The 16,446-nt window shown below is 48.2% G+C and overlaps 1 protein-coding gene across 4 annotated transcripts in view; it reads left to right on the top strand.

Annotated features, from left to right (window-relative positions):
* Window positions 1-16,446, top strand: part of CAMSAP3 (calmodulin regulated spectrin associated protein family member 3) — a 47,032-nt gene that overhangs the window by 12,307 nt on the left and 18,279 nt on the right. For all 4 annotated transcript variants that reach the window (XM_081180572.1, XM_081180573.1, XM_081180574.1 and 1 more), the window contains exons 2-3: window positions 6,256-6,521; window positions 15,258-15,392. In XM_081180572.1, coding sequence (XP_081036698.1) covers window positions 6,256-6,521; window positions 15,258-15,392 — 401 coding nt within the window. The remainder of the gene's footprint in view (window positions 1-6,255; window positions 6,522-15,257; window positions 15,393-16,446) is intronic.

The following is a 16,446-nucleotide window of genomic DNA, read 5'->3' as shown; positions in this document are numbered from 1 at the left end:
CTTTCTCTCCACCCCACCAAGGCTTTTCCCTCTGCAGGGTTTCAGATGCAGGTGTCTGAAGGCCAAACTAGATGTGGCTTTCAGTGCATCGTGGCATGTGGTGTTAAATATGCCAGTGGGGGATTTCTGTGGCTCAGTGGTAGGCCATAGGGTCAGCGGCAGAGCATCTTCCTTAGATGCAGAAGGTCACAGGTTCAATCCCTGACATTTCCAGGAAAAGCTGGGAGACGCTTGCCTGGAATCCTGGACAGCCCCTGCAAGTCAAGGTGGACAATATGGGTTAGGTAGACCAGTTGTCTAACTAAGTATAAGTCGGCTTCCTATCTTTCCACAATGCAAATATTTGCTTCAGAATATTTGCATTAGGACCACAGCAAGGAAAGGACTAGCTAAGCTCCCCTTCCATGTCTGGTACACAATAATTGGCAGCCCCCTCACCTGTGATGCTATTTGAATTTAAAAATAAAAAATAAACCTGCATGTTAAATGCTTTGTGTCTGGTTTGGAGTTGAGTGAGCACAACATTGCTGGGAGCGCTGAGGCTGAGAGCAAGGACTGTTAGCTTCCTTTCCCAGGCTTGGGAGTTCCCACTTCTCTGAAACATGATGAGGCTCTCATTTGGAAGGTGTTCTCGTTGCACCATGGCATGTCCCTGCTTTTCTGAAGTTTGTTTGAAGGAATCGGCACAGTGATATTTTATTAAGTTTTTGCCGGCATTTCCCCCTAAGACCTGCGGGCCCAAAGCTGATCCTAATCATATGCTGCCACTCATCTCCCATTGCAATTATGTCTCCATGATGCTTTTCTCTCTGTGTCCTTTGTGGCTACAAGCTTACCACATTGGGATGTTGCCTGGCATCATTTTTGCTGCTCATTAAATGTGCAAAAGCTCATGCCAGGATGGCTGGGGGCAAGGGAAGAGTAGTGTCCCTGGATATAATTGTTGGAGAGCTTGTGTTGTTTGGCCTACTCTTTGTGGTTCAGATTTTTTTTTTTATTAAGTCAGTGGCCTGTGTGGCACAGTAACTCCCTGTCATGAGAGCTGGGCTTATACCTTTCTAGCACCTCATTGAGTATCAGATTAATATCTTAATGTGAAGAGCAAACTAGACGTGACATTTGTTCACTTGAATGTCTGATTTTAAAACAAGAAGTAGCCAATGGTGGTTTTTTTTTTGGGGGGGGGGACTCTACCCAGATTGGGACCATGGCATGGGAGACAGAGGGGCTTTAAACCTTTGCCTCCCACTACAGTCCTGCTTGGAATTAGCAAATAACCCCTCTCTATATCTGGTTTTTGTAAAAATCAGAAAACTCTTGGTGCCTATTTTCCTCACAGTCCTTCCTTGCTTGCTACCTTCTTTCCATTGTCAATAGCAGGTGTGAGGACCTGATTCTAGTAAGTACCCTAGTGGGGACAAAGGGTTAACACCCCCTGCCCTCCCCACCCCCACCATGGTTTCTATCCAACTTTGTTCCCTCTGCACATGCTATTTATTTCAAATTAACAGCCACACAAATCAAAGCCAAGTGCCAAATGTCACATCTGATTTGTCCCCAGGCTGGCAAGGCCCCCTTATCAAGTAGCCCCTTCATCTGTTGTGAAGTACAAAACAATAATATCCCCCTTGAGGTTGGTAATCAGGCTCTATCTAACTTTCACCATATCTAGTCTTTCCCCTTTGTCTTTCCCTTCCATCTGGTGTGGTAAAGAATTCAGATTCGAAAGATCAACCTTGGTTTGGAGCAAACTCTCCTCCCTTTGTAGCTGAGCAGGTCCATTTCTGTACTCCACTCATGGAGTTTCTGACAGTGGTTCTGTGCAGTGAGCAAGCTGCCATCATTTTAAGTTTCTTTGCAATGGGAAAGTGGTCGTTGCTGCCTGTCATGTGAAAAGGGGCTGATCCCTTTTCAATTCTCAACTCTGGATACTGCTGAAAAGGCATCCAGGACAGAATGTGAAGAGACAGTAAAACCTGTTGGCTTCATAATCCTTAGAGCTGCATTACTCCTCACCCCAAATATTGGGTTTGCCTGTTGTGCAGAGAAGCCGCCCATTGTGGTTGCAGATGGGGGAGGAGAGGACATGGGTCAGTACTAGCAACCATGCTAGCCCTGGGCAATAATTGATGTGGGGTGGGTGTGTTGTGTGGCAGGGACCCAGAGTATTATACATAGCCATTCATGTCTAGGCTGACCTCTTTGCACTCTCTTAGGTTCTGGGCTACTATATGCAGGCTCTGCTTTGTGCTTGTCCCCCTCCAACAAGAAGTTTGGTAATGATCTTCGTGTCTATGCCAATATTGGTGAGCATGTGAAAAGCTGGACCTTTTGGCAGACATTTCACAGATTGCTCAGTTGGTAGAGCACAGGACTTAATCTCAGAGCATGGTTTCGAGCCCCATGTTGGGCAAAACTGTTACCTGCTCTGTCTATATTTCTCAGTAACAAGATGTGCCCCCCTCCACAAGTTCAACTGTGCTTGGGAGGGAAGCTGTGCTATTCACAGCCTAAAAGATTTGACTAGGGACTTTTGTGTGTGTGTGTGTGTGTGTGTGTGTGTGTGTGTCCGTGTCCCACCACTCTCCTTATCCCTCCCAGCCAAAGTAGGCTGTTCCCAATGTTGGATGCCCTGAAGACTTGGAGGTGGGTGGGATGGGCTTTCTGCCAGGAGGGGTGGCTGGGCTTTGTTAGTTTGGGCTCTGAGCCATGGGGCGGGAAAGGAGCTGGGAGTGCAGCCACAAGTCTGGTCCCGTGCAGTTGTGGCTGTGATCAGGTGCTGCTGAATCAGCTGGCGAAGCTGTTCCACCTGTTCCCCTTTGCACACTCGCGCGCTCAGGAATGTCCCGTCCCTCCCAGCCCTGCTCACTGGCAGGAGCTGACACGTAGATCTCCAGTCTCGTGGCCTCACCTCTTGAGGAAACAGCTGGTATAGTGCGTGCGTGTAAGCCTTGGCATGATCTTCCTGTCAGGAAGACGCTAATATGTCTTGCTTTCCCTATACCTGCCATCCGCAGGCCAGAGTACCGCAAACCCAGTGGGAGGAAGAGAGCTTACAGTTTCTGAAGGAGGAAGGAGAAGCTTGTACCGCTGCCGTTTATTACTGACCCTGTGGGAGGCCTGCTTCCCAGTTCCTCCAAAGGCCTGCCCCTTTCCCAAAGCAAAAATTGGCCCGACTTCTCGCTTAACTCTTTAAATATAACTGGCCTCTTGCAATACAGAGGCTAAACACAGGATTCCCAGCCTCTGGACACTCCACTGCCCCCTGAAATAGTGCTGTGATAACATTGCGGATCCCCTTTCTGTCGTAAGCCTGCAGAGGGTGTATGTGTCTGAGCCTGCTGATGTTAATTGTGTTGTCAGGGTAGAAATTAATACCCTCCTCTTACGGCTGGATGCCAGAGCTCTTGCAGTGGGTGCCCCCAAGCTATTTGTCTGCTCTGCACTTGCTTGTTGGGGTGTGTGTGGTTTGCGTGCAAGTCCCCAGCGGATGCACAGCCAAGGCTGCCCCGTGAGGCTCCACCTCTGCCTTCTGTCCTGTAAGGTTTTATCTGAGATTGGGAGCACTCGCCTAGCATTCAAGGGAATCTGGCTCCTAGCCATGCTGTTCCTTGCTTCTGCCTTTTTCCTCTTGGCATGCTAGGGGAAAGGTGCTCAAAAGAGGCAGTGCTTCTGGTGTGGAGATGAAAGTGCATGAAGGGGGAAACCCCTTGTCTCAAAATCACAAGTGTTGCCAAATCGCATCCATCTGGGGATGCTGTTCCAGTGTGTGCATGTTTTATGATGCCAGGAGACTTGTAAGGTGAGGGCAAGGATGGATTAGTCTTTCCCTAGTTGCCTCATATGTATTCCAGGGATGGACAGTCTTTTTACTCCCAGAGGCTACATGCAGCGATGGTGAGTGCTTACATACATGTACATATCACCACAGAGATATGTGCGCACATCCTCTGAAAGCAGCAATTGTGGTGGCTAGCAAGTATGATACTTACTTGCTTTCTTTCCTTGCTCAGAGGATAATAATCAACTACCACCTCAGAATGAGCAGCTGTGTGGTGTGCTGTGAGTAGCACAGTTTACGTACTTCTACCAGTAGTAAAATTCAGCAAAATTCAATTGGCATTGGGAGTGGGTAGCTTGGGAACACACAGTGGGCTGCATGTGGCTTGCAGTTTGCTTGTGTGTGATCTAAGATGGTGACTTGTGATGCCATCATGGCCAGCCTTGGCCATCAGGAATGTTTGTTTCTGTTCTAAGCTCTTGACAGCACTAAGGAAAAGGCTTTGGGAAGAGCGGACTTGTCCAAGTTCCTGGGACTTTATTTTATTTTTCAGAAGCTATTGTTCTTTATAGACAGGCCAGGAATAAATTAGGGAAAGTATATTAACAGGCAACAAATCTGTGCAGTATGTTTTGGCTTTCCACATTTGGGGAGGTGACGTCATTGCCGTAAGTTTCCCCCGAACCAATGAGTAGGGCTGGAAGAGGCCATGCAGGGAAACCTTCCACTTTCTGAAGTTGGCATGTCCACCTGGCCATAGGAAGGGAACAAGGGTGCAAGAACCTTCAACCAGCCCACCCTCCAGGTATGCCAAGGCAAGTGTGGGGAAGCTGTGCCCACCCCCAGATGTTGCTGGACTGCATCCTTGACCTATGGATATGCTGACTGGGGCTGATGGACATTGGGAGCCCAGCAGTGTTTGTAGGCCACAGGTCCCCCCTTCCCGCTTCAGAGCTCAACTACTTGGGGCACTCTCATGTGCTGTGAGTAAATCAAAATGAGGGACAGCTTCCTTTCCACGGTAAGTCCTTTACCAAAAGGACTAGGAACATGCAGCCAGCCCTCACTTACCCCTCATTTGCCATGATCACCCAGAGGTTTTCTGCCCTAGATTCCTAGCTGCTGGTGATATCGTCATAAATCTGTGACCAAGGTACTGGTTAAGTGGGTGGGCCAAACAGCAATGTTGGTGGGCCCTGGTATGATGCTTTGGGACTGGTAGCTGCTTGAGCATGGGTAAGCAAACTAAGGCCCAGGGGCCTGGATCCGGCCCAATCGCCTTCTAAATCCGGCCCATGGACAGTCCGGGAATCAGTGTGTTTCTACATGAGTAGAATGCGTCTTTTTATTTAAAATGCATCTCTGGGTTATTTGTGGGGCATAGGAATTTGTTCATTTTTATTTTTTTCAAAATATAGTCCGGTCCCCCACAAGGTCTGAGGGACAGTGGATCGGCCTCCTGCTGAAAAAGTTTGCTGACTCCTGTGCTGCTTGAGGATGCTGGGTGCTGCTTCTGGCGCTGGTCCTGAACGGTGGGATTCACCCTGATGCAGCCTTGAGCCACTGCATGCGCCTCTAACTCAGTGGTTCTCAGCCTGTGGGTCTCCAGATGTTGTTGGACTACAACTCCCACCATCCCTGAGCTCTGGCCTTGCTAGCTAGGGGTGATGGGAGTTGTAGTTCAACAACATCTGGGGACCCACAGGTTGAGAAAGGCTGCTCTAACTTGTCTGATTCCCCCCACACCCAGACTGAGAGGAGTAAAAGAGACAACCTATATCATTAAGAATCACCTGCTGGCCTTGATTTGGAAGGCTTTTCAGGATCCCCTGCCTGTTGTGTGCCTGGGCTTGAGCCCACCTCCATCTGTGGAACTATTTCCCCCCTGTAACACTGGAGACAGGCCTGTGGGGACAGGGGAGAGACAGCAAAAGGCCCTGGAGGGGGACAATGTCATTATATCTGCAACAACTCCTCTCTTGGTATAATTTTTCATTGCATTTCTACCCCATTCTTTATTAGGGGAACCCAGGGGACAACGTACATAGGATGTCTTTTTCTCACAACAGTTCCTGTGGGATAAAATAGTCAAGGTTTCCCTAACCTGGTGCCCTTTAGATGCCCCCCAGAACTGCAACTCCCATAATTACTGTCCATTGACCATACTGGCTGTGACTGATGGGAGTTGTAGTCCAACAACTTTTGGAGGGCACCAGATCAATGGGGAGATGCAGATCTGGTGTCTGAGCTTCAGGGTGGATTGAGGATTTATACTTGAATTTATTGCACCAAAATCCACTCTCTTAGCCACTGACTTGGGGCAGATAGTGGTGACAGAAAACTAATAGGGGTACTGAGGATCAGGAGGCTCTGGGGGTTGGTGTGCAAAAGATACTGTGAGGCAGATGGGATATTTTAGAGAGGCTTGCTGAGCGCAAGGAATAATGTGACTGTTTCTCTCTCTGTGTGTACAGAGCACATCCCTGCTGAGCTACGTGAACCCTTCTATACAGACCAGTATGAACAGGAGCACATGAAGCCTCCTCTCATCCGCTTGTTGCATTCGTCTGACATCTACTGCCGTGCCTGGCGCCGGGCCCTGCCATCGGGCGCTGATGGCGCCCCTTCCCCCAAGGACAATGCTGCCTTGCTCCAGCTTCTGGCCCATCGTGGCTTGGTGCCCACCTTCCAAGACAAGCCCATCAAGGAGACAGATCTGCACCACAAACCAATCAGACTGGTAAGTCCACAAGCTTGGCATCTTTCCAGGGGTAAACATTTTGACTTGGTGCTCTTGCAGAAGGAGGGGGGTGTGTACTGTTTGTTCAAACTGGAGTGGGTGTTGGTGTTGGTTGCTGGAGAACGGAAAGAAATTAATTGCCCTCCAACTCTCAGCTGAAACCAGGAGCTCAGTTAGTGCCTTTCCAGAATGAACGTGGTAGGATGGTTCCTTCTAAATTTTAGTGGGGTGCTATGATGTACAGGTGGCTAACTTGCAGTTCTTCAGTTGTTGTTGGCCTCCATCTCACATCGGCCTCTGCTAGCATGTCCAGCAGTCAGGGGTGATGGGAGCTGGAAGTCTGGCAAGATGTGGACAACTGCAGGCTGTGCTGACATGAGTTGGAGGACCTGCTCTTTGAGGATTCAGGAGCAGAGCTAAGTTCATCATGTTCGGTTTCCCCACTGTACTGCAACAGTGTGGTGGCAGAGGCCGCGCTTGTGGTAGGCTATCCAGGATATCCACAACTTGCACACATTTAACTTGTGTGCATTCAGCTTTATGCACTTGGCAAAAAATAAAAAAAGAGATGAAAAGGGAGCAGACGTCCAGGAAAAAAGGCTTTGGCAATCCCACCCACCATTGTACCCAAGGTGTTTTGACGATGCACGATTTTGGCTTTAGGCATGATCCCCGGAATGTAACTCCCACGTAAGCATTAAAAATTAGTCTATATTAGTTAACCACAATGTGAAGCATGAATTTAGTAGTTTTGAAATGTGGTTGGCTCAAATGGGTGCAGTCATTGCCTATATATATATATATATATATATATATATATATTTGCTTTCGTAGATTTTCACGGGTACATGAATGTAGGTTTTGGTGTCTTCGGGTGTCTTCCCGTGTAAGAGTTGGGGTGTCTAGGCGACGTTTCGACGAGGTCTCACTCGTCATCTTCAGGCTGGTGCTTTCGGCTTCTTGTTACTGGAACAGAGCAGGATCTCAGTGTTTGAGTTCCTATAAATACTGTTGAGGGGGTGTGGTGCAGAGAAGAAGTTCCCAGGTTATTGTGCCTTTTCTTCTTTTGTTCCTTAATTACTTGGGGGATATCTTGAGTGATATCTTGAGTGATATTCTGAGTACCACTTAGGTGGGTCATTAAGTGTGGATTAGTTGCTATAGCTTTCGTGTCTTGACCTTTTGAGCTTGTGAAGAGATTTTTCTGAGAAGATGGCTGTACTGCACTGAGTTGTGCTCTGGCTTGGCTTCGTGTATAGGGGCGAGCTGTGGTTTTGTGCCCTGTGCCAGCCAGATCTGTGTAGGGATTGCAGGGGGGTGCAGCATCCGGAGGTGCCACTATGGTTTGGCTACCGGATGGAGTCTGTAATTTATCTGTGGAGAGGGTCTGGGTTTGGGTCTGGTGTGGTTGATAGGTGATGGCGTTCTGTGTGCCTCTGGTCCTGGTGTCGGTTTTTGTGGGGAGGGCTAATTTCCAGATGTCTGGCAGGCGGGACGTGTCGTCACGCTTGTTCATGTTGTGAGGGTGTTTCTCTATCTCGATGGCTTCCATGATTATTCTCTTGTGGTGATGTTCCATGTTAAAGAGCAATTTGGAATCTGCAAAATTAATTTCGTGTCCTGTTTCTTTCATGTGTTGGAAAAGAGAGGAGGTTTTTTCTTCTTTTTTGACGGCATTCTTGTGTTCTGCGATACGTGCATTTATTCGTCTGTTTGTTTGTCCAATGTACGTGGCTGGGCAGACTTTGCAGGGTATTTCATAGACCCCTTGGTTTTCCAACTGGATTTTATCTTTGGGGTTTCTGAGGATATTGGCTATTTTTTGGTTGGTGCAAAAGGCTGTTTTGATATTGTGTTTATGGAGGATTTTGCTGATTTTGTCTGTAGTGCCCTTGATATAAGGAAGGAGGGCCATGCCATTGTTTTCTTCTGTGTCTTGGTTTTTGGGGGGTGTTTCTTTTTGGATTAGCTTCGTAACCCTGTTTTGCTGGTATCCATTGGCGATTAACACATTTGAGAGATTCTGTAACTCAGTTGTCAAGTGGTCTTTGTCAGCCAGGCGTTTGGTTCTGGAGATGAGAGTCTTGGCTACGGAGTTTATTTGTGCAGGGTGGTGGTGTGATTGTGCATGTAAGTAGCGGTTGGTGTGTGTTTTTTTCTGGTAGATAGTGTGTCCTAGGGAGCCATCAGGTTTTTTGTAGATTAGGACGTCAAGGAAGGGAAGTTGGTTGTTGGCTTCTATTTCCATAGTAAATTGTATTTTGGGGTGTAGGCTGTTGAGATGTGTGAGGAAGCTGTCTAGTTTTTCTTTCCCGTGTGGCCAAATTACAAAGGTGTCGTCAACATATCTGAGCCAAAGTTTGGGTTTGTGTTCTGACTTGTCTAAAGCATTGGTTTCAAAGTGTTCCATGTACAAATTTGCGATGACCGGTGAGAGGGGTGATCCCATAGGCGCTCCTTCTATCTGTTTGTATCTTTGTCCATTGTGGATGAAGTACGTGTTGGTTAGGCAGTGGTTGGTCAGGTCCAGGATGTATTTGGGGGGATTGTATTTGTTTTGAATGGCTGTCAAGGCTTCATTAATGGGCACTTGAGTGAAGAGAGATACAACATCGAAGCTCACAAGTAGGTCATCGGGATGTAGGTTTTGCTTCTTTATTGTTTCTATGAACTGGAAGGAGTTAGTAACGTGTGAAGCGATGGATTCTGCATAGGGCTGAAGTTGCTTAGCGAGAAATTTAGCGAGATTTTGTAGAGATTTTGTAGCCCTCCCCACAAAAACCGACACCAGGACCAGAGGCACACAGAACGCCATCACCTATCAACCACACCAGACCCAAACCCAGACCCTCTCCACAGATAAATTACAGACTCCATCCGGTAGCCAAACCATAGTGGCACCTCCGGATGCTGCACCCCCCTGCAATCCCTACACAGATCTGGCTGGCACAGGGCACAAAACCACAGCTCGCCCCTATACACGAAGCCAAGCCAGAGCACAACTCAGTGCAGTACAGCCATCTTCTCAGAAAAATCTCTTCACAAGCTCAAAAGGTCAAGACACGAAAGCTATAGCAACTAATCCACACTTAATGACCCACCTAAGTGGTACTCAGAATATCACTCAAGATATCACTCAAGATATCCCCCAAGTAATTAAGGAACAAAAGAAGAAAAGGCACAATAACCTGGGAACTTCTTCTCTGCACCACACCCCCTCAACAGTATTTATAGGAACTCAAACACTGAGATCCTGCTCTGTTCCAGTAACAAGAAGCCGAAAGCACCAGCCTGAAGATGACGAGTGAGACCTCGTCGAAACGTCGCCTAGACACCCCAACTCTTACACGGGAAGACACCCGAAGACACCAAAACCTACATATATATATATATATATATATATGCCTGGAGCTCTGTGATCTGGTGATCATCTGGTGCTTTCCGGATGTTTGGGACCACCATTCCCCATCAGCGACTGTGCTGGCTGGGCCTGGTGGGAGTTGTGGTCCACAGCATCTGGAAGGCAGCATTAGTGGCTGGGTGCTGCTGTACAGAGGAAGAGCACTGGCTGTTCTGGGCATATGTTTGATGTAACTGATGGTTTGGGGGAGAGGGCGGAGAAAAATATTTTCTGTGAAAGGATCCCCCTGCCACCAGCCCAAAGGCAGGCTCTGAATTGTGGGGAGGACGCTCGCTGCTCCTGTTGACGGCCTCGTGTAAATGCTGCTCTCCCCAGCGCTGTCCTCTCCTGTGCAGAGGCATGGTGGAGGCCCTGAGGGTGACAGACAAATCCCCAAAACTCCTTCCCTCCTCCCTCCCTCCTTGCCTGCCTCTGTTAATACAAGGAGCGTCTTCTGTGGCGCCACAGCTTCAGGGTGGAGCCTTTACAAGCTTAGATCCCAGCCACCCCGTGGGAACCCCTTCCCTCATCTCTCTGTGGGTGGGGAGGGCTGAGGTGTGGCTAAAGACAGGAGAAGTTTCTTTCTACCCCCCCCACCCCCACCCCAAGGTCTTTTGACTCTCCCGCTTGGGAAGCTGAAGCCTCCTGTTGCTCCCTTCGAAGCCCCGTTGGTTTTTAAAGTGCTGATATTGTCAAGGAGAAAAGATGGGCAACAGCGCACTAAAGGTTAGATGGCCAGAATTAGGAACATCTGCCTCTCATGCCAGATGAGGCCACTGGTCCCTCCAGCTGAGTGTTGTTTACACTGACTGGTAGCAGCACTCCAAAGGTTCTTCCCTCCCTGGAGACTCCCAAGGATTGAACCAGGGACCCTCTGCTGGCAAAGGAAGTTATTTACTGTTGGTCTAAGGCCCGGCATGCACAAACATCTGTACACGTGTGAGAAGGAAGGTCCTCTGTACAAGCGGCTAGTCCTTTTTCACTTGTACACTAGCACATGGGAATTCAGGTTTTCTTTAACTTCGGTGGGACCTTAGTGGTTTGTATCATAGCAAATCCTAAGAAGGCGGGAGAACAGGATAATATCCTAGAAGGAAGGGTGCTTTTTGTTGTTGTTCTGGTTTACTGTTGCAGGGGCAAAACAGGGGCCTGGCTTTGTATGTCCCCTTTTAGAAGCACCTATAGCTAGCTGGCTCAGAGTGAGTGTGGGGTTGAGCAATAGTAAGTGAACTTGGGGGAACTTATCTGCAATAGCTGACAACTCCACATCCTATCTCCCTTTCCAGTTTATCTATTTTCAGGAAGGGCTGTTGTGGGGAAGGGATGTGGTTGGGAAACACTGCGGGTGTCTACCTCTCCCCTCTACAAGAAAACAGATGGGGGGGAAGAGAGCAGTGAAGGGTGGGAACCGTACACTTATTTAGGTGTGAAAGGCAAGAAGTGTGTGAGAAGGGGGGGTGGGGTTCAGAAGGAGGCTGAGGTTGGAGTCTGTCTGTCCCTCACACCAAAGCCCACCCCAATTTCTATGAGGGTTTTTAAAAATGAGAATTGTTGAGGTGTTGATACGAGAATTCCAAATGGATACACATTGGAATGTGGTTTGGGGGGGGAGTTTGCTTTTGCGGTGGAGCAAAGGAAGACCTGGAATATGGGGGAAGCAACAGAAAGCCAGCGCTAGGAAGGATGTACAAATTGTTAAAGCCCAGAAAGGGGGCTTGGGGATTTCTGCTTTCTGCTCCCTGGGCCCAGCAATTATCATTCTTCCGCCTGGTGCTTGTGTAATGGGAGGGGGAGGCGGGGAGGGGGAATCCCCGCTGCTGGTGTGGCTCTGCTGGCAGGTGCCCGGCAGGATTGCTCCGCGCTGAGCGGGTATCTCTGATTGCTATTAATTTTTCTCTGGTGATTCTGTCAAGGCCGGGAGGAGAGGCGAGAGCGCCAGCTAGCTGGAGGGAGGGGTGTCCTCTATCTCCCTTGCTCCCAGCTGTGAGCTGGGGAAATGGTGCCCATGGAAGCAATTGGAAAGGGAAGGTTTAATCTTGCCCGGGGTTGAGGGTGATGAGAATGATGGAGACTCTTGATTTTGATCCGGGCATTTGGAGCCCCTCCCAAGGAAGGTGTAGATTGCACTCCACATGGGACAAGATGTTTAGAGAGCACACAGCTAGGCTGCCGCCACACCCTGAACTCCAAGAGTATGGGAGAGCAAAGCAGCGGATTAGTTGCTCTGTGGAGGGAGCTGGTCGTGGCAGCCATGTTGGCTTTCTGCCAGCAATGATATTGGAAAGCAGACATCAGAGCCAGAGCCGAGCAGTGTGGCTATTATCCGACTCCCCTGGCCTCGTCTGACACGGCCTCAGTGTATTTATCCCACAAAGGCCTTATTGAGGCCCAAGCAGCTAGAGGGAGCGTGGCTGTGTCTGTTTTGGGCCTTGTCTTTGAAGGAGGGGAAGAAGAAACCAGGGGAACAGGGTTTTTTTGCCAGAGGTCCCCCGTCCTGAGGTGTGCTAGGTGTGGCCCCAGCTCTGAAGGGGAATGAGAGGCTTGTTCTCAGGCTTCTCCCTTCAGGCTTGGCACATCCCTTATTCTGCATTATTCTCTCTCTGTCTCCCAAGTCGAGCGCCCCATTAACACCTAAGCTTGATTCACTGTCGAGTCAACAGCTTTTTCCTCTGCTGCAGTTCCCGCTCTCCTGGTGCAGAAAATCGGGCTGCCAGGAAGGGCTGGGTGTGGTGTACCTAGAGGCCTGCATCTGGCCTGCTTGCTGCCTTTGGCTTGCAAGGACCCAGTTGCTATTGGGCACTCAGTGAACTCACATTTTGATACTCCTGCTCTTCTTCCTTTGAACCCATCTCCTCACAAAAAAACCCCATTCCTGGATCAGGCTAGAGCTGTAGTCATTTGAATAACCAACGCAGTGTTTGTGTGACTACATAGCCCATTCTTAAAACGTTTGCCATGGTAGCAGTAAGTTTTATTTGACGATAGCCATGACAAAACTTGGGTCCTAGGAGATGTATTAAAGATGGGTGGGAGCTTTCATTGCATTTTACAGTTGTGGGCTGACTTTCCATAAATTGTTCAGGCAGGGGTTTCAGTAAAAACTTTGTGCAGGGTGCACCAGTTTGGCCAGAACTGAGTAGCAAAGTTTGTCCCTTTTTGAAAGCTGATCCCATACCTGCATGTAGAGAATGAGCATGTCAGGGAGAAGAGTTCAGTTTAGTCCAGGAGCAGAGAACCGTTAGCCCTCCAAGTGATGTTGGTCTCCAACTCCCATCAGACCCAACTAGGATGACCAGTGGTCAGGGATAATGGGAGTTGTAGTCCAGCAACATCTCTGGAAGGCCACACATTGGCTACCTTTGGTCTAGTTTCATTAGTTCAACATTTTATTTTCTTGGTGAAAAGGCTTCAGACTTGCAATTCCTTCCATTCAGCCTGAAGAGGTACAGTCCAGAGAAACCATCATCACTTGAATTTAGCTGATTGTATAAACTGTCCATCCTCATATCGTTGTGAGGCAAGCCTTGAGCAGTATTCAGTTGTCCTCTTGGCACAAGGATTTCCACTTGGGCAACTGGGCTTCTACCACTACCACCTTTGTCTTGCATGTGCCATGCAGCCTCCCTAAATCTACTCCAGAGGGTTGGAGAAACCCCTGGAACAGCTTTGCAGGGGGAGGAGAGGGGAAGAACATTCCGTTGCACAAGCAAAAATCCCCGTGCTGATAGAACATTCACTTTATGCTGAGTTGGATATTCCCCTCCCCCCTTGACTAAGCAGAGACTTCACTTTTTTCCATTTCTTGTTAGCAGATCACTGCTGGCAGAAAATCCTCTAGTGCTGCTTCTGCCATGGGGGTGAGGTTGTAGGAGGGAGAGTTCCCTGTCACATTTTCTGTTCAGGAGCTTAACAGATAAAAGTACCATTATTCAGGGCCTGGGACCTTCCTTCATATTTCCATAGGAAGTGGCTCACGTTTATCCCACCTGCTTAAACCTCTTGGCTAGAAGGATTTCAGCTTTGCTTGGAGAGACCACAGGCAATTTTGGGTCTTCCAGTCTAATGTTCTACCTGCTGCTTCTCTCCCCATGTCTGTACATCACAACTGAGAAATGTGACCTTTGTCAACCACTGCAAGTCCACTGTGGACTGCAAATAGGTCCTATCAAGAAAGATGCTGTCTTCCACCTCCCCCTGCCACTTTAGACTATCAGAAGGCAGCTGGCATTGTTGCTAGGGTCTTCGCAGAGATAATTGGCTTGTAGGCTATCCTATTAGACCTGCCCAGAAGCAGAAGAGGCTGTTGCTCCTGGACCCATAGTTCCTGGGTTTGGGGCGCTGAGAGATCTTGCATGAAGAATTTGGAGGGAAACATGGGGGCAGGCAGACTGCGTGCATGATGGCGATGCTGGTAATAAAGCCCAATATCTGCACCTAGCACATGTTCCCTTTGCCCCCAGGCTGCTCTCATCCAGGTTCTCCTTAACAGCATTAAAAGCTTAAGGCAACTAATCTGCTCTCCTGTGGTGTAAGACTGGGACTGAGCTTGCTCAGTCGGGCACAACAAGGGGGATTCTCGTGTTACCATGATCTGGCCCAAGACTCCAGTCCTTGTAGTGGGGTGGGAGAGCTGAAAATGATGCCAATATATTTCACATCTGGCAACCAATGCACCCTTTTGGCTTCAGATAGTACATGGGTAGAGGAGGCTAAAAAGCCCCAGGACACCAATTTGCATAGCCCTCTAGCAACTATGGTGGCTCATTTACCAGAAGTGATGTATTTAGCATTAACTCTGAAAGCGTATACTAGATTCTGACCAAACTAAGCCCCCTAGAGCAAAATATACATCAGGAAGCTTAGTTTGGTCAGAATCGAGTATGCACTTCCAGAGTAAATACATCTTCCTGCTCCCAGCCTTCATCTGGTGGCAACTCCATTCAATCATTCCTGCTTATTCACCCCAGCCAAGACGCTGTCCTTCTAGCATGCCCCTGACACTGTGTGCTTTATTACACTGGAGAAAGCAGCTTATGCCATGGAGGGCTAGCCTGTTGCCCTGTGACAGGAGAGCAGAACATAGTTGATCTGTGTCTCTGAAATTTAGGAAGCAGGGAGAAAAGTAAGCTGAACTTGGTAATTCATTCTGAGGAACGATGGAGGTTGCTTGCACCTGTCCCAGCATCAATGGGAAGATAGTTCTCCCTTTACCTGTGTAATCTCACACCTAGGGGTGGCACCAAGTATGTGCCTGGCTCCATTTGTGGGGTAAGGATACCCTCATGGCTGAACACAGGTTGCCTAACTTGTCTCTCTCTTCCTTGCCACACGTACAGGGTGCGCACCTGGCATTGATTGACTCACTGATGACAGCGTTTGCATTGGAAGCCACCAGCTCACTGAGTGTTACGCCAGGCACTGATCTGGCATCCATCTCCTGGGACCAGAAACTTCTGCACTGGATAGACATGGTACCTTATTTATTTATCAATCAATCAATCAATCAATCAGCTATTCGTGATATTTGTGCTTCCTCCAGATTACTTAGGTGGGCATAGAGGGAGTTAATGTCCCACTTTATTCACACAGCAAGTTTGTTTGATTCTCTACTCCAGGAACCTTTACTCCTCTAGAGGTCAATGAAATACAACTCCCATCAGCCCCTGCAAGGATAGCCAGTGGCCAGTGATGGTTGTAGTTTAGCAATATCTGGAGGGCCAGAGGTTCTCCACATCTGCACTAGTCCATGCCCAGCTGCACTATCCAACCTCTGACATGGAAAATGTGAGGTTGGAGTAAAATGGTTTGGATGGATTACTAACGATTTGTGAGCCCTTTGGGATTTTATCCTACTAAAAATTGCTATAAAATCTCACCTGGAGCCCAAAGGATAGGGGCAGGATAATAAACATAGTTTTTTCATTGGTTTTGAATATGACCTCATAGAAATAAAAGGGGCAGTTCCTTGATTCTGTTCCAGCCTGTTTCATTCTATCACTAATTTGCTGCTGTTGTGAAGGGGCGCTGGGCTTACTTTGCATACATTTAAGCTCAAGTAGAGTTGCATTTCATTGGCATTTCCTCTCCAACAAAAGTTTTTTTTACACCCACATGCCAGTGGGGGATTAACTTCATGCATCTGATAAAGGGATCTCTAATCCATGAAAGTTTATCCCTGTAACACATTTGTCATCTTTAATAAGGTGCCACAAGTCATTTATCTCTCTTTTTGGCCTGGGCGCAGGAAGGCAGTCATGTTTTTGGAGACACGTATAACATGACCTGTTTGGGAAGGAGAGGAGAATATCAGAGGAGGGACCTTCAGCACCTTAAAGTGGTCTGTGGGTGGGATATGCAGGGATTGGTAAGGTGTGTGTGCCTCTTCCCAATACATTTTTTAAAAATATCTTTTCTTTAAATTAGTTTGACTTTTATTGTATCCTGTGCTGAAAAAAAATCAATAAAAATACAGTCGTACCTTGGTTTTGGAACAGCTTACCGTATTTTCCCATGTATTGGATGAGG

Source organism: Podarcis bocagei (assembly GCF_964188305.1).
Source record: "Podarcis bocagei genome assembly, chromosome: 2".
Classification (NCBI taxonomy): Eukaryota; Metazoa; Chordata; class Lepidosauria; order Squamata; family Lacertidae; genus Podarcis; species Podarcis bocagei.
This window is presented reverse-complemented; position numbering and strand designations above follow the sequence as displayed.